Source organism: Pteropus medius, unplaced genomic scaffold (genome assembly GCF_902729225.1).
Source record: "Pteropus medius unplaced genomic scaffold, Ma_sr-lr_union100, whole genome shotgun sequence".
In the NCBI taxonomy this organism is placed as follows: domain Eukaryota; kingdom Metazoa; phylum Chordata; class Mammalia; order Chiroptera; family Pteropodidae; genus Pteropus; species Pteropus medius.
Genome location: NW_024344436.1, coordinates 5,559,835 through 5,581,586, shown reverse-complemented (window position 1 = coordinate 5,581,586; position 21,752 = coordinate 5,559,835). Strand labels below are relative to the sequence as shown.

Genomic DNA, 21,752 nt, shown 5'->3' with positions numbered 1-21,752 from the left:
AGTAAAGTAAAAACTGGGATTGAAAATATCATTTCTTTTTGGGCAATTTACAGACACCTTTATGCAACCGTTGTAACAAACAAGTGACCACAATGCACACTAGCAGCAGTTTCACATTCTCAGCCTGTTTAGTTAACAACTTTTTCTTTTAAAATAAACCAATAGTCAAATTCATAGAAGCAGAGTGTAGAATGGTGGCTGCTAGGGGCAGATGAGGGGGAAATAGAAAGTTGCTCATCAAAGGGTGCAAAGTTGTCAGTAAGGCAAGATGAATAAATTCTAGAGATCTGTCCTATAACATTGTGCCTGTAGCTAACAATATTATATTATAAATTTAAAAATCTGTTAATGGGGTAGATCTCCAATTAAATTTTTTACTAAAATAAAATAGAAATTAACATTAAAAAAGCAGAAAACACACAACAATATTTGTAGAATTGAAATATTTTCATTGTACTGAGATTCAAAATTTCCAATTGTTTGCAAAGATTAAATATCCTGCATGACGTAACTTCACTAAAAGCTACCATCTACATAATACAATTTAGCTGCTAACTTTTAAACAATTTAAAACCCCATGATAATATCTAGATTTGTCACTTTCTTTTCAGTCAAATGAAAATAGACAAATAAGAAAATAAACTAAGGAATATATTCTATTAGAATGATATTTATACAATCCAAGTATTTTAAATATATATTTTTTTATTTTTCAATTACGATTAGAATACACTGTTAGTTTCAGATGTACAACATGGTGATTAGAAGTTTATATAACTTATGAAGTGATCACCCCGATAAATCTAGTACCCATCTGACATCATACATAGTTATTACAATATTATTAACTATATTCCTTATGCTATACTTTATATGACTATTTAATATAATCCAAATCTTAATGCTTATTGAATTGTATCACAATCCGTTGTTCTCAACAGAGATGTGGATGTTCAAATTGACCTTAGAGGAATATTTAGGGCATTCGATTACATCTCTGAGTAACTATAAATATGCTCTGGAAAGGAATCAGGAAGATCAGGCTTCCAGGTTGGTCTATTTTAGGGCATTTATTGTTGTATAATTGGTCGTAGACATTAATTAAATTATGATCTTCTGTTCAGTGTTGAGATCTTTGTTCTCTTAGCCCATCCAGTATTTGACCGTGTTAATGCTTCATTTTGCTTTCTATCCATATTCATGAAGGAATATAGTATCTCTAGATATGAAGGCATAGATTTGCTTTACTAGCCCCTAAATGTCTTTGAAAGAATTTCTAATTTTTAATTTTATCATCATTATGTTTAAACAAAGATTGTTGACAATGAATATATTGGTATTGTATGTCACAAATCATTCTCCACATTCATGCTTTCATGTCTTTTGTCTCTACCCAGACCTCCCCTCTGGGAATATGACGAATCACACAGAGCTGAATGAGTTTATTCTACTGGGAATACCTCAAACACAGGGACTGGAGACTGTACTCTTTTTCACCTTCTCATTCATTTACCTCTTTACCCTGCTTGGCAATTTACTCATCTTTACAGCAATTGTTTCTTCCTCTAGTCTTCGTACTCCCATGTATATTTTCTTGGGACTCCTATCTATTTTTGACATGCTGTTCCCATCTGTAACCTGTCCCAAGATGTTATTCTATCTCTCTGGCCAGAGCCATGCCATTTCTTACAAGGGGTGTGCTGCACAGCTCTTCTTCTATCATTTCTTAGGTTCTACAGAAGGCTGCCTCTATTCTGTGATGGCTTTCGATCGCTTTGTTGCTATCTGTCACCCACTGAGGTACATGCTCATCATCAGGCCTAAAGTCTGTGTCAGTTTGGTCATGGCAGCCTGGTTGGTAGGTTGTCTTCAAGCCACCATCCTGACTTCCTTCACCTTTCAGTTAACCTACTGTGGCCCCAATCAGGTGAACTACTTCTTCTGTGACATTCCTGCTGTCTTACCCCTGGCTTGTGCTGACAGCTCCCTGGCCCAGAAAGTGAGTTCCATAAATGTTGGCTTTCTGGCTTTAATTCTTTTGTTCAGTGTTTGTGTCTCTTACATATGCATTGGGATTGCCATTTTGAGAATCCGTTCAGCAGAGGGCAGGCAGAAAGCTTTCTCTACATGCAGTGCCCACCTCATTGCAATCCTCTGTGCCTATGGACCCGTAATCATGATCTATGTGCAATCCACACCCAACCCCTTGCTTGGTGCTGTGGTGCAAATATTAAATAATATCATCTCACCCATGCTGAACTCATTAATCTATTCTTTAAGAAACAGAGAAGTGAAACAATCCCTGAAAAGAGTGTTCCACAGTGTAGTACTCTTCTGAACTAAATTATGAGTTTTGTAATGGATTTTGGAAATTTATTGTCTCTTAACATTATCTTCCTATATCTTCCCCTTAAATAAAAATGTTTCCTCTAAAGCATGATATTTTGTTTGCCTAATAAAATTTCCTATGTGTTTGTTTCTCTATAACTCTTGGGACCCCATAAATAACTCTATAATATTATTCTCAGTGCCTTGATTCTGGGTAAGGAATCCAAGGGGCACGGCATCAGCTAGACAGATCTCTTACCCCTACACTGGGCAGCCAGTTTTGCCTGCTTGGGGATAGTGAGGATCTCTGTCACTCCAAGAGGCACCCTTCAGTAGTCCATCTCCGTATAAAATCATCCCTTATTTCATTTTTATTTCTCCATTCGAATGTAATTGTTTCTACTTTCTGTCTATAAACTTTCGGTTTCCCCATGTTGCTAAGAATAGTTTTAACCAACATTAGTGAGTATGAACTTCAGGCACTATGATGAACATTTCACAGATATCACCTTATTTAATCTTTACATCATCCCTACAGAGTTTCCATTTTGGAAAAACAAAAATGAGCTTTGAGGATTAGAGACTTCAAGCAATGGGCCCAGTTTGCACATTAAGCAGCAAACCAGACCTTGAACAGATCCAATTAACTACAAAGTTCCTGATCTTTATCCCTCTATGATGTGACTTCCCTAAAAGACCTGCTTGGCAAGTTACTCATTCTCATCATCTCTTTCTAGAGCTCATAATATATATAAAGTATTCAATAAATAACTGGCAAAATATGTACTGACATAAGTCATGTTCACATATTGAGTTTATTATTATCTTCCTTTATTCTGTACCACTGCTCATTATACCCATCTGTAGATGGGGTGACTGTGATATAGCAATAAGTATATTGCCCTTTATGACCTGTCTAGTTATGGTAAAGCCAGGCCTAGACCTAAGCACTCTTAACTCCTAGTATCATGATTTTCCTACTGTGCCAGGCTGCTAATCTCCCAAATTACTCCTTAGTATAAAAGGATTGGGAAAGCCTTTCTGTCCAGGATTGTTTGAAGAGAAGATGGCTGGATTATGGGGTTTAATCACTATGCCCATTTGAATCTCTTACCAAGTTACATTTTATAACTTAGCTTTCAGCAATACTGAGTTGATAATTGTTTCTCACTTTTCTCCAGAATCCAGGTACAAAGAACAGGTACCATTTACTAGAGATCCCACAGACAAACTAGTCCTTAGTTTTCATGACATTTTAGTAACTTGTACTTTTTCTATTCCATTTTTACTCATAAGTCTTCATCCTACTTGAAACCAATAAACACACACCAAAAAATCTCAAATATAATAAATTGCTGCTCTTATAAAAGCTGTGAGGCAAAAAGGACAAAATGAAATGCATTCAAGGATAAATAAAGAGTTTGAAGTGCAATATGAGGTTTCTATGGCCCCTCATAGCCTGACTAGCAAAATCTAAGATCACACAGAATTGTATTCTCACACTTTGGGAATGCCTATCCTAGATGACATGCCAGATCCAAGCAACTCTAATATTAATTTGTTGTCCTATTACTGCTGGATATTGGTGGAAAAACCCACATTCTATGATATCTCTTTGGTAAAGCCTGGATAACACTTATGAACAGATACTCATCACACTGATACTCATATCGTTCAATAGATTTATTTTCTATACAATGAAAAGTTCTATAAAAGTAGCAATCATGTTTTTCTTATTCACTGTTGCATCACAAGACATAACCCCGTGGCATAGTAAGCAACCAGGGTAAGTTTATTGAATGAAGGAATGGATGGATACTACTTAATTAGATCAAATTATGATGTAATTGCATATTTATTCACAAAGAGGAACATGAATGAAATAACTAGGATGTAGAAGAGCAACATATCTTAATTTAAATATATATCTACATACAAGTAAAATTAAAGATATTTGAAAGCCGAAATCTGAATGAACTCTACTTTTTTGGCCACTTCTAAATCATTGTTGTAATGACCGTTTGGCATTGAAAAAAAAAAAAGAAAAGTTTAAAACAATTTAAATCTTTCTTACATCTAAAACACCTAACATAGAATTTTATTTAAAAGACATGTGAGCACACACACACATGCACACACCACACCAAAGAAGACGTACAAATGGCCAAGCATTTAAAAAGATGCTCTATCGCAATTAGGGAAACGCAAATCAGACTCACAATAGATTATCACCTCACCCCCATTCGAATTGTTATTACTTAAAAAAAAAAATAGTAAGTGTTGGTGAGGATGTGGAGAAATTGAAACGCCATACACTGTTGGTGGGAATGTAAAATGGTGCAACCACTATGGAAAATAGTATGGTGCTTCTCCCCAAAATTTAAAAATACAATTATCATATGATCCAGCAATCTCACCTCTGAGTAAGTATACAAAAGAATTGGAAGCAGTGTCTTGAAGCTATATTCATATTCATAACATGTTAATAGCAGCATTATTCACAAGAGTCAGGAGATAAAAACAATCCAAGTGCATGAATGAATAAACAAAATGTAGCATATACATACAAGGAATATCGTTCAGATTTAAAAAGAAAGGAATTTCTGACACATGCTATAACATGAATGAAACTTAAAGACGTTATGTTAAGTGAAATAAGCCAGTCACACAAAAATACTGTATAATTCCAGTTATATAAGGTATTTGGAGGAGTAAAATCAATAGGAAAAAAATGTGGTTGCCAGGGACCAGGGAGCAGAAAATGTGCAATTGTTGCACAGATATAGAGTTTCAGTTTGTAAGATGAAAAAGTTCTAGAGATTGGTTACACGACGGTAGGAATATACTTAACACTACTGAACTGTACACTTAAAAATGGTTGATAGTAAATTTTATGCTACGTGTATTTTACCACAATTTAAAAATAAATCTACTTATTAAGTTTTCACATATCCTTGTGGATTTTGAGTTTGCTAGTTCTCTCCTTTTTCTTACAACTATTGTTGAAGCCTTTCAAATCACTGTTTAACTGTTAAATACCTCAGTTTGGTATGGGCAGAAAAGTTAGAGAATGTAGCCTAGGTAGCCTTCAAGGAATCTGTCTAAAGTTACCTTTTATCGAGTCTTTACTTCTTACCAAGCATTGTGCAATTACTTTATATTTTATTAAATCTATCTACACAAAAACACTGAGATCATGTTACAGACGGTGAAACAAGGTTTGAAGATGTTAGGTAATTTTCCCTAAGGCACACAATTTGTTTGTGTATAGAATTAGGATTCATCTCAGATCCTCATGCAGCTATACACAATATAGCAATTTTGCTGAAACTTTGAAAATAAATGTTTGTCCTTTTACACACAGACCCCAAAAAGATCTTACCCCAGGTTTTTTTCCTTTCAGTATCTCTGATGTATGAGAGCAATCCCACATTATTTCTTATTCTTGTGCTCAAACCCTCTCTTCCCTTAGCCAACTGTAACTCTTTATTTTCACAAGTTACACTCTACCTTTTCTATTTTTCATTAATCTTTCATCCTAGCTTCTCTAGTTCTCTCCTTACCAAATACACTAATTCTATAAAACAAAGGCTCAGGGAATATGAAAGTCAAAGGCAGAATTCCCATAGCAGGTGGAAATAGTAAAAAGATTGTAAATATTTTATATCTTTTTTAAATCTTCATATAAAGATATCTATGTATAAATGAATGATTGAAAGTGTGTTTACCTAAATGTTTAAAAATGGGCAATCCAATTTGGGGTGATGTTTACTTTCTTCATATATTTTTATTTGTTACTTTCATGATTTTGCAATGAAATAGTAATTTAAAAAAAAAAAAGATATTTTTGAGAGAAAAAAAAATAGGATGCCCAAATATAGGATCAAGTGAGGCTAATTATTTGAATCAGGAAGTTTTAAGGGAAAAAAATTCAAAGCAATTATTTTGGAGGAGAAACCGCACAGTTGTTTCTAAACCCGATGACATAGTATGTATTATGTTGTTTATAAATTATGCCTAAACTAATATGTAATAAAATGTTCTAACCCCTTAGAGTGGGGTTCTATTATTCTCATCCTCAATTATTACTATCCTCTGTTGGGTCTAATCTTCTGGGTGTTCCCAGAAGATAGCTCTGTGGGGACTTTACTTGATTACTAGAATCGAAGTCTGATTCTCAGTGTACGTTCAAGTATAGAAAATTAAAAAGTGAAAAGTGAAGTTCTGATCTGATGTCATCAGATTTGGCTAAAGTAGGGCATTAGTCCACAGACATGCCCGGGAGCATTTATCTGACTTAGTGACTATCTTTTCTCCATCCATTTTTCCTGACCAAGTTTTCAAATTCTAGTCCTAGATTCTTCCTTATTTGCTCCCTGAATATGTTCTGTTCCCTTCAATAGATAAAACGAATTCATTTTATCTCTCCCACATACATTCAAATACAACACTGCTTAAAACCCTCTTAAAGTTTCTTAAACTCCTAATATAAAAACATAATCTTTAAAGTGACCGATTGAGCCCTGAGTAATCTTTTACTTTTCTGTCTCTCAAGCGTTATCTCACAATTATTTTCCTTTCTTTCCTCAAGTTCTTTAATGCGCTGTGCTCCTTCCCAGAGGCTTGGCACGTGTTCTCACCCCTGCCTGGAGTAGTGTTTGCTTCCCTCTTGCCTGCATGTTTGCTCACTCTTCCGATATCAGCTTGGACAATGCTTTCTCAGGGAAGTCCTCCAACACCTTTCAAGGAATACTATCTATCCACATATATCGCAATGTGTGTTCATCCTCACTGACATGAACAAAGACTCAAGTGAACTACTTAGGACACAAATACTCTCCCATTATAACGCTTCAATCCTTTGAACTTTTCTTTCTAGCACATACCATATGGAAGACTTATAATTTATGTGTATGATTATTTGATTAATGCCTTTCTTCTTTTACTAGACTGTAAGCTCTTCGGGGGCACAGATAAAGGCGATTTTCTGCTCACCAGAACATAGCAATTTTGGCATATCACGGCACTGCTAACAAATTTTTGTACAATGAATAAATGACTTCGCTGAAACCTCTAATTTGTTCATTTTGCTTTCTCTTCTCTTGTCAACCCTTTCTTGTCTTTACTTAGCTTCTTTACTAGATTAGATTATTTTACTATTTTTATAACTAGTTTCAGATTATTCACATCCTGTCCTCTGTCATGTCCCAGTCTTCAGTGAATCTACCTGCCTGCCCCATTCCTGTACCTATTCTATTTGTCTTTCTTAGAGACAAATCACAAACTGGACAGTTTAGCAGCACTATAAATTCATGATTGCCTGCCTCAAATGTTTGCTAAGCAATCCTATTACTTTGCTTTATTGAGGTTGCTTTCATGCCTCATTGAGGTGACTGCAGATATGGGTTTGGGACCTGAGACATCTACTCAACTCCTGGGTTCTACTCACAGAGAGTGAAAATAGGACTCACCAGCAAACTGAGAACTAAAAGATCATCAAGATCTCAGTGATTTCCGTCACAGGGCTCTCTGATAAACTGACCGGCAAATGTGGCTTAAACTGAGTCCAAGTGTTGACTCTTCCTCTTCCTTGGCTGAATCAGAGACAGCGAGATCCGTAGGACAGAAGCTGTCTGATTTATCCACCCAGCCACAAGAGAGGAAGCTGAAATGAGAAGAGAAAGGGAGAATGGCTTTCTTCTGTCACTAGTGCTCCTGACTTCTCACCCTTTCTCTGTCTCATATTGAGAACCTAGATCAAGTACACTATTTTATCATTTAGTTTTCTGTATGACCTTTACTAATAAACACAGTGTATATGCATTGCAAGCCTTTCTGAAAAAAACATTAGTCTTTAATAAATTAAATTTCCTAAAAGGTGAAATGCTTTTTTTTTTGGATGATCACAAAAAAATATTTATTGAGTATGCAAGGCATTTAACTTAAAAGTTTTAACAGGTGCCAAATAGTATAAGACAGATACATCAAATAATAGCTTAAAATTATTTTTGGCCTCTCATATGCTCATCTGTTGAAGAAAATAAAAGACCTGAGTGCATGGCTTTGTTGAGTAAAATGTAAATAATCACTAATTTCAAAATTTATATTTCATTAAGTATAAATATTTGATACATTTGAGACACAATTTACATTTAATACATAACTTGGAGTGCAAAGTTTTAGTTATGCAAGATGAAGTTCTAGATACTTAATGTATCTGTAGGACAGAAGCTGCCTGACTATAGCACAGTGACTGTAGTCAATAGCAGTGTATTGAAATTTGTTAAGATGTAGATCTTAAACGTTCCCACCACAAAAAAAAAAAGAAAGAAAGAAAAAGAAAAGAAAATGGCTGTTCCATGAGGTAATGGATATGTTAGTTAGCTTGATTGTGGTGACCATTTCACAATGTACACATATATCAAAATCCACATGTACAATTTAAATATATATAATTTTTATTTGTCAATCATACCTCAAAAAAGTTGTTAAAAAAAAAAGATAAAAGAAAGCTGTCTTTACAGGTTCAGCTTCAAGGCCAAGAATTAACGTTTTAGTTATCTACTGCTGCACAAAATACAACCACAAAATTTAGTGGCTTAAAATAACAACTTACTATTATTTAAAAAATCAAATTGAAATTTGCTTTAAAAATGTAGATAAAATACAACTTGCAATTATACTTTTGTTGCGTTTAATGATTCTGGAACATCTTTACATTTTCTGGAGGAAATTATAAACAAAAATCAGAAAACTTTCTGAGTTTTCTAATTAAAGTCTTCCCTATTGAGCTCTGATCACTTTCTGTAATAGGTATTATTAGTGACAACTATTGTCCTTTTGGGAATGTAAGACATTTGTGTTTTCACTGTGACCATGATATTAATTTAGCACATGACATCTTGATTCTGAAATGTTCGGGTTGGACATCCAAGAGCATCCATGACATATATCTTCCTTGAATAAATTTTTACCAGACAGGTAAATTTAATGGTATTTTACTTCCTAGTCAGAAGCATATTCATTATCTTTTCTACTTGTACAGACTATTTTTTCAAGTCGGTCATGCTTCAAAAAATATTAAAGACATTCAAGGAGAAATAGGATGGTGGAATTATTAACATTTACATCCTTTTATAATAGATATGCAACAAAAACATTAAATTTACTTTTTAAAGTAAAATTCCAGATGCATTTGAAATAGTATAACTACCTAAATACTCCTGAAACACTGGCCGAAAGTCCCAAAGAAGGGGCCAAATTTCAGTTCCTTTCAGAGTGAGCTCCATGATTAAGGCCAAATTATTTAAGTTCTTGTGATCCTAACTTTCCTCATGTGTCGAAGATTTCATCAAAGATTTATAAGGTTTAAATAAGACTGCAAAACACTCTTTTCCTTTCAGATAGACTAAGTTTTTTGAGCAGAGGAACTGGGCCCAACTACCCGCTTCCCAGCTTTTCGTGCTCTCCTGCAAATAATTAATGTCCCGCCTGTCATAATTGGTACTCGGCATTCATTGGGATAAATGTATCAATGTATGTATAAATAAGAAATGAATAAATTCATTCAATGAGAAATTTGGTAATCACCCCAAAAATATTTATTTAGTATGCAAGGCATTTAACTTAAAAGCTTTAACAGAAGCCAAGTAGTATAAGATAGACACTTCAAATGATAGCTTAAAATTTTTTTTAGCCTCTCAGCATGTTTCTCTCTCCGTTCTTCTGGCAACAGGCCCTTGTCCCACCCTTTGGAGAACTGCTCATCTCCACTCCATGGCACCCTGTACCCTGACCACAGCGGTAGGCTTGCGACCCAGCCAAAAAAATCAGATTTGAATCTGGAGCTGAGGCACACAGAAGCAAAAGCAGCTGAGGCTGAATCATCTTATAGCAGTGCCCTGAGGCTGCTCCATAAATTCTTACTGCTGAGGCTCCTGAAGCTGCCCTAGTTCCTGCCCTTCCATAAGCTTGGTTTTTTAATCTGTTTATTTAATTCTCTGAGCTACCTCGATTACTATTGTTTGCAATAAGTCAATCCTATTGGTACAGTGTAGTAAAATAGCATAATTTATTTATTAAAACAACACATTCACATGAAAAATACAGTAAATATATAAATGAACATATATGTGTGATATCCATGCCAAATGAATTTTTTATTATTCCACTAAAGTATATTGTACAAAGGAAATTATAAAAGTTTTGAACTTTAACCAGTTTCCTCCTTTCTCTCTCCTTTTCTCTCTCTATTTCCTAAGGTCCAATTATATGACATAGTTAACTACTCCCTTGCTCAATAAGGTCCCTGACTTTGGGAATTAATACCCAAAGGAAGACCAATGTTATTTAAAAGTATTCTATGTTTGGAAATTATTGCAAACGGGTATCAGTGAGGAAATTACTGTAAGGGAGTTAAAATACTTTCAGATTTGAGACATTCTATTTGAAAATGATTGAAAAAGAGAATTCAGGATATCTACCAGCAGACTGCAAGCTGATGGGGATTTAGTACAGGGGCAGGAGCTTCTTCTTCCTGCTGGAGAAAGAAAGGAAATGACATTCAATAGCATCACCAGTTATGTTCCCTGTTTGTATGTAAGTGCCCAAATTTTGTCCTTCGCTTTTTTTATTTTGGCTCTCACTCTCTCCCTCCCCTCACAATCACACACACATACAAAAATACAGCAATAGATAGGGTGTTAGGCAATAAGATTCATGGGTTGATCTATAATTTAAGATCTTACTGTGTTGGAAAGGTTAAAACAAGTTGAAAAGGATATTAGAATTTTTCAAAATATGGAAATTGGAAAGTAGTCTCTACAATACCTAATTCCGTGCCTTCTACTGTCGTAAAATTAAGCTATTGCTTATCTTGGATCTCATTAGACAATTACAGATTTTGGAGACTGAAATGGAGGCTACCAGTTACTCATTGTACTAAAACTTGGAGAATATGGGTCCTATTCATGTATTTATTAAGAGCTATCTAATGTTGGCTAATTTCTCATTGTTGACCCTCATATCTAGAGAGACAATATAGGAAAGATTCTTTATGTTTTGTATGAATGGCTTATATGATCATAAATTATTTTTAGAGAGTTAATGTAACTAAATTGTCTTAGATGACTGTAAAGAAAACTTGTTTGCTATATAATGCAATAATATAATATAATACCTTGTTCATTATAAAGACATTGTATCTCTATTTGTCCCTTTAGAATCACTAAATAGAATTGGGAATTAGTGCAGTTTAATAGCGTATCTGAAGAATGGAAGATAAGAGCCTGGTCATGTAAGTCTTCTTGGTGAGATTGTAATAGGGGCATCTATAAATAGAAACTGCACTGCAGAGAGATATCCAGTATGGAGAGAAGCAAGCAGATCAAAGCAATTCTATCAGGAAGCACTACTCTGTGAATATCTATATCACTTGCTACTTTTCCATTTCACTGGTTTAAACACAGCTAATTTAAATACATAGTAAATTTAACCATGAATTTCTTTTCACAGACACCCAAGACTTGATTCATCCATAAAAATGAGAAATCACACAATAGTGACTGAATCCATTCTGCTGGGAATCCCTGAGACAGAGGGCCTAGAGACCCTCTGTTTTTCCTGTTCTCATTATATGTACGTACTCTACTGGGAAATGAGCTCATCGTTATAGCTATCATCTCCTCCAGACTTCACAATCCTGTGTATTTTTTCTTGGGAAACCTCTCCATGTTTGACATGGGTTTCTTTTCAACAATTGCTCCCAAGATGCTGTTCTATCTTTCAGGGCATAGTCACAGTATCTCTTTTCAGGGCTGTTCTGCCCAGCTCTTCTTCTGCCATTTCCTTGGCTGCACTGAGTGTTTGCTGTACACAGAGATGGCCTATGACCGCTTTGTTGCCATATGTCATCCTTTGAGATATACGGTCATCATGAGCCACAGGATCTGCTCCATCTTGGCCACAGGGACCTGGATGTGTGGCTGTGTCCGCACCATTATCCTAACTTCCATCACCTTCTAGTTATCCTACTGCGGCTCTAACGAGGTGGACTATTACTGCTGTGACATACCTGCAGTCTTACCTCTAGCCTGTGAAGATACGTCCCTAGCCCAGAAGGTAAGTTTTACAAATGTTGGTCTTTTGTCTCTCATTTGCTTTTTTCTCATCGTTTCCTATACTCGCATTGAGATCTCCATATCAAAAATTCACTCAGCAGAGGGTAAAGAGCATTCTCTACCTGCAGTGCACATATCACTGCAATTCTTTGTGCTTATGGGCTAATAATCATCATCTATCTACAGTCCAATCCCAGTACTTTGCTTGGTGCTTTAATTCAGATATTGAATAATCTTGTCACCCCTATGCTGAACCCACTGATCTATAGACTAAGGAATAAGGATGTGAAGTCAGCCCTGAGGAATGTATTTCAGAAGAGAGGATTCACTCTGGGGAGTAAATGAGAAGCAGTAAAGCTCTGCTGGATAAAATTTGAATCTCCATTTCTTAGGACAAATTCTCAACCGCAGCTTCCAAGGTATGTTGGAATTAAGTTTACTCTGAGCCTAGATAAGTTTTAAAATATGTATTTGTTTTCATATTTCTCTATGTTTTAAAATGAAATGTAATAAACAGAATCACTTAGCAGAACACGAACTGATTCTTATGCTGCACAGATTCTCTTCCAGGACCACCATTTTCTACAAAACACTACTTAGTTCTAATGTAGGGAGGAGGCAAAAGAATTAAAAATGTTAATCAAGCCACATTCAGAGACTGCACAGTGCTGATCAGCCCTGCAGCCAGGCCAGAAGGACACCTTTAGAACAAAAGAAGATTTCTACTGGGATTGCTAACAGCCCATTCTCCACACCTGTGAAAGGGAGTCATTCCCTGTGGCTAAAATCATGGAGAACCTATGGATTAAATGCTAGGAACTGCCAGCAGGCCTTTCACTCTACTTATTTTTACCTTTTCATGCTACACACCCTTTCCCTTCCTCATTTTATGTCTATATCAAAGGAAATGGTTTAACAAACTCACAGGAACTAAAGAATGATAATATAAACTGAATTCCCTGAACACTCAGCCTTCCTCTGCTCACTATCTTTCCAAGCTTCTTTTGGTCCCTCTCACTCTCTGCCTCTGAGAGAAGACCACACTCTGTCTGTGGAGTGTTACCTGTTTTCTAAGAAACTTTCCTTTTGAGTCTAACTTTGGCGTGTGCGTTGAATTCTTTCTACACTCTCTACCAAAGGACTCTCTTCTTCTCTCAGTGCAGGGCTTGGTCTCCCCGTCACTTGGGGAAATTTGCCCCGTCCTGTATCAGTTCTTTAAATTACAATAACATACTTTGTTTCTTATAATCTCTGTTAGAAGTACATTTATATATATCTAGAGAGAAGGAAAATGGAAAAAAAAAATTAAGAAAAGCCCAGCTTATACAGAATACCAGAAGTCAATGTCCTTTCTTTTTGCAAAGTATAACTTCCAATTTTGTCAGTAAACACCAAAACTCAGACTAAAATGGGTAACGTTTAAAGTAATATCTTTCAACTGTTCAGTCTAGTATGGTTTTGAGATTTTTCAAGTATACAGATTTCTTTAGGACCCAGATGTTCTTCATGCATTAATTGACCCCTGGAAGGCTATGAACTTGAATCATTTCTCGTTAGCTCCTAAAAGAATCAGCTTTAGTTTTGTAGAAGATAGTAAAAAACAAAACAAATAACAAATCAACTTTAAGTATGTTACTACATGTGTTTTTTTCAAAATATGAAACATTGATTTAGCTCGATTATAGAAAGCCCATGTTAGAATTTTCATTTAAATTCAGATAACAATAATAAATTTTCCTCTCCATAGAAAAAAATGTTTCTTTTCTCATAATAAAATTTATATAACTTATTTTGATTCCTCTAATCTCTGTTCCATAATGCTAAGGATAATAATAAACTGTATTTACAGAAACTTTTATAATTAACATATTCTCATTCTTTTTTCCTAATTTTTTCTCTTTCTGTTTATATTTTACCTACCAGCTGTTTACAGTTTTTCTTGTAAGAAAGAAGCAGACTATGTAGTGCATTAAAACAAAACCAAAAAAAAAGCTGTTTTATAAGTAAAACTGCATTTTTCATAATAAAATGATTATTATCTTCCTTTTCTTGCCTTCAGTTCCTGTCTATCAACACAGTTGGTTAAAAATAAGTTCTCCAAATAGAAACAGTAAGCACCACACTGAGTGTGGAGCGAGCTATTAGAAAATATTAAATGGACTCCAGTGGCAGGAGATGCCTACCATCAGTGCTCTGTTGTTTGCCATGTAAGAATTTCTAATGTAAGATACTGTAATTGCACCTTACAAGCAATTAGATAGTCAGTCTGGCTAGAAATCTTAAGGACACTAATTCGATTTCAAGCAAGCTTAATTACACCAAAGGTTACTCTAGAGAAGCAACAATCGAATTGAAATATTAAACATGGCGAATATTAAAGGATAAAATGTAAAGAATGGCTCGATTCTTTACAATAAGCATCGCCAAAATTAATAACTTTCATTATAACAAGGTTGTTATCATTCTAAGTGTTCTATTAACTGGGAAACACAATAGTCACTACTATTCTTTAAGGCCTGACATGGTGCTGTCAACTGTATTGGTGCTCCTTCACTTTGTGGAATAAAGAAAAGAAAGACACAGAAATGGTGAGCCTGGAGTTCCAACAACACAGTCTGGGCTCCAGGGGAAAGAGCAGAGCCCTGTGTCCTACTGGGGCCACGTTCCCAGACAGAAGATCCAGGCACCTATGTAGTGAGTGAGGAGGGCGAAGAAGAGAGGGGTCCAGGCCATGGTGAAGACGCTCCCGGGCTCTGCCTCCTGTGTCTCTCAGCTCAGACAGAGCACCTCTGATGTCTTTTATTTCCTCCTTGCACCACCGGGGAAGCGGTTCCTGCATGCAAGTCTGTTCCTCCCGCTGACTGTCCCAGATCTGCCTCGTACTCTGAGTCTGGTCCTTCTGCTGGGTGTTGGTCCTGTGAGGGATCGGGACTGGGACTGACCTCGTCTGTGACTCCCTAGGAGCCCCAGAGAGCACCTGCCAGAGGGAACCATACCGCAAACAGAAGGCTGGTTTTCCTAGAGGGCACACCCTGCAGACCCTCTCTGGAGTCGACTTGTAGCGCCCCCTGCTGTCCCAGAGCAGGGATTCCTCCTCGTGGGAGAGGAGATGCCAGGAGCCCTCAAGAAGAAATCAGCCTTCCTCACACCTTGTCCGAGGACCTCATGTAACAAAGAGCACAAACCAAGGCCCTCGTTTCTATGCTACATCCTCATTTCCACACCTCAGATCATAGTTCAAAGTGGCATTACATCACCATGGAAACGTCCAGAGTACCTCCATTTGTTGATGGAACTGTGGGATGGGACCTTAGAACCTGTCCTGAAAAGGCATTTGTCCCTCATATAGCATAGAAGAGGAAACAGACGAGACTGGTCTGTTAGATGCAGAAGCCTGAGCCTCAGCCTCGCTCTCCCTTTGCTCCTATAACCCATTGTCAGGACGAGCCTCAGTCCCGACTCTATGTGTTTGTCTTCGTTAATTCTTCATGGAGAGGGGGTTCAAGGACATCACACACCCGGAAGGCGTTCGAGGCGTTCGAGAGGTGTCCTTACTGACAAAGTAAGGTCACCCTTCCAGGTGAGTATGTCTCCTGCGGTTCCCCAGGGGCCTCCAGCACCCTTTCTGGTGAAGTCGAGAACTGCAGCCCTGAGGTGAGTAGTGGAGAATGGGTCTCGAACAGGAGGGGATGTGGTGTGAAGTGGAGTCCAGACTCTTGCTTGGGAAGGGAGGATGGAGAAGGAGGGAAACAGGCAGAAAAGACTGTGACCTTCTCTAGATGGGATGAAAATGACCGAATAAGACCGAATTTAGGGTGGTTTCTGTTCTCCTGTACACTCAAGAGAGCTAGAAAGAGGGATTAAACTGAGGTGTGTGGGATTTCTGAGTCAGTGATGACAACTGACCAAAAGAAAAGTCCCTGGTAGATAGATGGTCCTAAGGTCTGGCTGTCTGAGTCCCTGACCTTTCTGGACTCTCTTTCTTGCCTTTCCTTCTGCCTGTGAAAAGATATATATTTCTAAGGTCATATTTTAAAATGAGTGAGTTGTAAGATGCCTCCAGTGGTAATTAATCCACTCTCTTAATGAGTTTATAACCTCATAACCTACAGCCAGAAGCTCAGTGGAATTACTTTTCCTCTGCCATGTTTCACAGGTGACAACTTAGTGCGTATTTACCAATGAATCAAATGGAAAACCGTGTTGCAACCTCTACAAATAGTCTACTGGATGTCCACTGTCTGAAATCAAAGCATATTTTATATGTATTATTTGTGTTACTGTGGCTCTTCTACTTTCATTACTAACTTTTATAGCAGTCAGGCTAGGCTAGGCTAGGCTGCAGTAGCAAATGACATGAAAATCTGGGTGGCTTACAATAACAAAGGTATATTTCTCATTTATATACCATTTTCAACCCTAATAGACTGTGATTCTGATCCACTTCATTTTCATCCCAGGATAAAGCTGGTAGAGAAAGTTCTATTGGAAACACTGCTGATCTCATAGCAGAGAGACAAGAGGACTTGACAAAGCACATTCTAGTCTTACATCTGCTGCTCAGAAAGTACGGGCACTTCTGCTCCTTTCATTGGCCAAAGCAGTCACATGACCAACCTGAGTTCAGTAGAGTGGAGAGGTACCATATAATACTGCCACAGACAGGCGTCTTGCAGATTGTAGAGCACCAGCGTTTTCAAAATTGGCCAGCTCAGCAGGGTCCTGTAGAGTTTCCCGCTGTGAGGGTCATGTTTCACATCTACACTCTCATTGTAGTGGCCACGAGGCATGTGAGGCCATTAAGCAGTTGAAGTTCAGCCAGTAACACGGAGAAGTAGACTTTTTAAATACTATTTAATTTAAAATAATAATTTAAATAACTATCAACATGTGGCTAGAGGGGACTATACTATTGGACAGTGCAGGTTCAAGGACACAAATAGAGGCAGGGACAAGATTTTTACCCAGACACTCTGGTGAAAAGAAGGACATTATTGTACACTCATCTCTGCTGCTGCTTTTGTCTGTTGTCTCAAATCCACTAAAAAGTAAACTCCAAGAGTATAAGACCTTGCCTGTTTTATTCCTCTCTGTACCACATGATTAGAACGTACTCCCTAAAAAAATACACGAGGATAGATTTACTATATTTTCATGTAGATTGTGTAAAACTTTTAAATATTAACTGCACACGTAGTCTGGCCAAAATCGTACTCCACTCTCTGATTGAGGAAATTCCATGTGACTGGGTCACAGGCTCTCTGGCCTTCTGGGAGTTCGTGTAAGTGTTTTGTCTAACAGGTGGAATACAGAAGCACAGAGAGATGGCACATCTAGTCTTCATCCAGCTAAATGGTATAAACTGGACTCACAGCCAAAGGCCTCCTAATAGCTCATAACTTATCCTTTTAACCCAGTGAGTCTCGAACTGGGGCGATTTTCCCCTCATCCAGGGGATATTTGCAAATGTCTGGAGGTGTTTTTTGTGTGCAATGACTTAGAGAGTAAGGTGGTCCTGTCATGTGATGTGTGGAGCTCACAGGCTGCTTCTAAAGGTCCCACATACAGAGAATAGTCCCCTCCACAAGAAATGACCCCACCCCCATTGTCAGTAACACGGAGGATGAGAAACCCTGTGACACAGGCACATGTTGGGGAGTTCCTGCTCCTGATGTTCCACAGCCCACCGCACACCCTGATGGGTATGAGAAGGAGGCGGACACAGTAAGTGCCCGTGGGCTCAGAAAAACCCACACATGGGAGTCCCCATGGTCCTACGTGATGTCATCTATAAGAACTTCTTATCCATTCACTTTCCATGCAGCAGACTCAGGGTTTTTCCAGCAGCTGTGGAGCACCCCCACCCTCTCATGATCCATAAAGATGTTTCCTGGCCTCAGGCCCCTAATTTCCCCTTTCACCAGCCCCCTCTCCTTGACTTTACAACTAAAGGCTCAGGTCCCCAGTGTGGGTACCAGGCCAACTCTGTGCCTGGAATTCTCCCCAGGCCTGCGTCCTCACCCAGCATCTCACACTGTAGTGCCTCATCCCTGGGTTCCTCAGCCAGCCCTGAGTTCAGGAACCTGGGAGGGAAGGAAAGGTCTCTGCTCTGAACTTGGGAAGAGCAGAGTCCATGCTGTGGAGGACGATCCACCTGCTGGGATGGTCCCCAGTCTCTGATTAAGATGAAATCTGGGAAAGGTTCATTTTCTTTATTTCAAGAGAAAAAGGGCAGCTCCACAGGCCCTAGTTTTAGTGCATGAATAACCAGGCAATATTTCAGTGTCACCATGGGATTCAGACCCAGGCATTCCTCCAACTGAAGCTCATACTTCTCACCTCTAACCAATACTCTTTTCCTTAAATATGATATCTTGAGCAGGAAAACTGGTACACATGCCTTCACCCTCACCAGCTTCTGAGAAAAAAAAAAAATGTCTTCAACTATCAAAAAACTAAAGGGACTGCAAAAAATACCTAATATCGGCTTTGTAAATTGTGTAATATAACTCATTTCTGTTTATTCTACAAAGTGGTTGATATTGTAAATACATGTATAATTAAAAGACAGGGAAAATCATCCATCTTGGATGAGTGTAGCTGGGGTTTATTTGCAAGCATTGGTATTCGAGGACCATGAACAGCAGCCACTCACTCCTGTGTACGGGCATGTACGGGCAGGTTCCCTTGCCTCAGCAATCTTCTGCCCACCGTTTACCACTTCGTGACTCTAGTTCAAGAAAGCAGGCAGAGGAATGATTACACCTTCACATTTTTTTCCTGAAATTTCTAATTTTGTTCTTGTTTCATTAGCAGGGGGCCTTCTGGGGAATAATCACTGGTCTTGAAGTCCTCTGGTCACAGAGTTTGCTGATGGAGCAGAAAATGGCTTCTCTCCCCACGACTGTGTGGAGATGATCTGCGGGGAGCACTATTTCTACTTTGCCATCATTCTCTTTTTTGTTGTTCCGATGATCATCCTTGGGATTTTCCTAATGACCAAACTCATTCCCAATGTACATATGAGTAATGAGTATTAAATTTATTAACATAATTAAAATGGGTTTTTTTGTTTTTAAATCTGCAACTTGTATAAGAGTCTCAGACCAATGAAATTACAGCTATATCATTTTTATGTCTTTGCTTTCTCTTGAGAGGGTCTTTCATAAAATAAAAATTTTTACTATTCTTAAGTTCTAAATTATGAACTTTTTTCTTTTATAAATTGTGCTTTGAATGTCATATCTAAAACTCAGCTATTCCTAACTTCTGTCACATTTACCCCCACAGAAATGCACGGTTAAAAATTTATTGATTTTTATATCTTAAATATGCACGTAAGAGCCAGCCCATCACCCACCCAATAACACACACAGAGAAACTGCTTAGCGAATTAATAGAAACTAATAGATAACTAAAGTATGTACAGAGAAAATAGGATTATATGTAGAGATGATGAGAGATTTTATATAATTAGTCTTTAATTTAGAGAGATATATTTTTTCAAAGTTGAATTTTTAATAATGTTTCTTTTATTTTATCCAAAGCAAATTTTAGATTGTTCTAGAAATGTCTGGCGACTCAGGAATAGTAGAAATGAGTGAGAATGATATTTCCAATAAGCTGACATTTCCAGCTGATATTTCCAGCTATTTCTATTTATTCTTAGCACATCAGTTTTGGTCCTATTTACTGTGAAGTTGTCATTATCAACCACACTGAAAGGGGACAGGTCATTTTCTCTCTCACAACTTGTCTTCCAAACCAGAATAATGAACTTGTATTCCATTTTTGAAACAAAACTCCTTTTAATTTATAACCTTTACATATAAAAACACGATTTTTAGGTAATAGCATGTTGGACCCCATGAGGTCCTATTTTGAAAATACTCTAGTGACCGGTGACAGTAGATATGGACGTCTGGCCTCTCATTGTAACTGCCATGATGTGAGCCAAGAGTAACAGTTTAAATATGATAGAAGGTAAAAATCCTCAGCTTCATACTTGGAGTCCTATAAGATGGGAATGTAAATTGTTGCTATAGTGATTATAGGCGTATCAATATTCTGAACGTTGTCACTACAAACGGGTAATTATTTTTAACTCAAAATATCTGTATTGTCTCTTCCATTTTCCCACTCCCCAGTTTGTCATACAGAACTATAAATTTGTTTTTATAGCTTTGCGTCATTTATCAATTTATATGTTTGGTTTTTCTATCAAGTTGTACTTGAATGTTCTCGCCATTTGGAAAATTGCACTATTTCCTAGTGCCGATTCTGTACAAACCACCCAGAGAATAGACACAGAGAAGACACCCAGACTACTCTTGTCAGATCAGGGGTCTCTCGATGACAGTCCATCAGTGTGTTTATGGGGTGTAACATTTGCTCTTTCTCTGATGGGATAATGCTTTGCCTCATAAAGTTTCCTCCCACATCACCTGAAAGAAATATCAGATTAAGCCATCCATACATTATGCGAAGTTTATCAACTGTATTCATTAATGCTTTAACCACATGAGAAAGAAAACACTCAGAATGGACCAATTCCCAGAGTCTACTTGGATAGTTATAGCTGGCCGGGGGACCCTGAGCAGCCTGGGGACCTGGGGACAGTGAAATAGAAGCGAAAGACTGAAAGGACGTAGTGCATTTTCTTATTCTTCTCCTTCACTATTTTCCAACAGATCCTACGTTATATCAATTAATAAAACATTTAATTATTAAACTAAAATACACCTACAGAAAACGTGTAAAATATAAATGTACAGCTCAATAACTTATCCACAAATGAGCACCACATAACCACTAATCTGGTCAATAAAATGAAATCACCCACAGCCAGAAGCTCCTCTCCAATCCTCTTCCTTCTAAGAGTAAGCACTGTGACTACTATCGCTGCAGTCCAGTGTTCTCCAGGTTTGGACCGCTATCAATCAAATAACTCAATGTGTACTCCTTGGTCTGGTTTATCCTGCTAATACATTTTTGTAAAATATATTTGTGTTCTTGAATGGGGCAGTATTTCATTTTCTGTAGAATGTTCCACCCAAGTAATACGTCTGAAGTCATACATTCTGATATCGGTGGACATCTGGATGTTGTAGGTCGTGGTTATGCCTTGAGCAATTACAGCTCTGTTTCTTGGTTCACGTAGGCCCCGATCTCGGTTGAGTGCTTTGCTAGTAGTGTGCATCTCTTTCATTTTCATTTATAGGCCTTAAGGTTTTCCAAAAATGATTGTACCAATTCAGGTTTCCTGCATTTCTCCAAATCTTTGTCAACTTTTGAAATTGTCTGTAT

At 37.5% G+C, this 21,752-nt stretch overlaps 1 protein-coding gene and 1 pseudogene across 1 annotated transcript; both read left to right on the top strand.

Annotated features, from left to right (window-relative positions):
- The first annotated feature begins 1,414 nt into the window (after positions 1–1,414).
- Positions 1,415–2,404, top strand: LOC120610554 (olfactory receptor 148-like). Its single transcript, XM_039872926.1, has one exon. The coding sequence runs from the start codon at positions 1,415–1,417 to the stop codon at positions 2,336–2,338; it is 924 nt and encodes a 307-aa protein (XP_039728860.1). The 3' UTR covers positions 2,339–2,404.
- Positions 2,405–11,869: 9,465 nt separating this feature from the next.
- Positions 11,870–12,791, top strand: LOC120610546 (putative olfactory receptor 10D4; annotated as a pseudogene).
- The last annotated feature ends 8,961 nt before the right edge of the window (positions 12,792–21,752 follow it).

What these genes read in the sequence shown, in the direction of transcription:
- LOC120610554 (XM_039872926.1), top strand. Translation starts at nt 1,415, where the DNA reads ATGACGAATCACACAGAGCTGAATGAGTTTATTCTACTGGGAATACCT.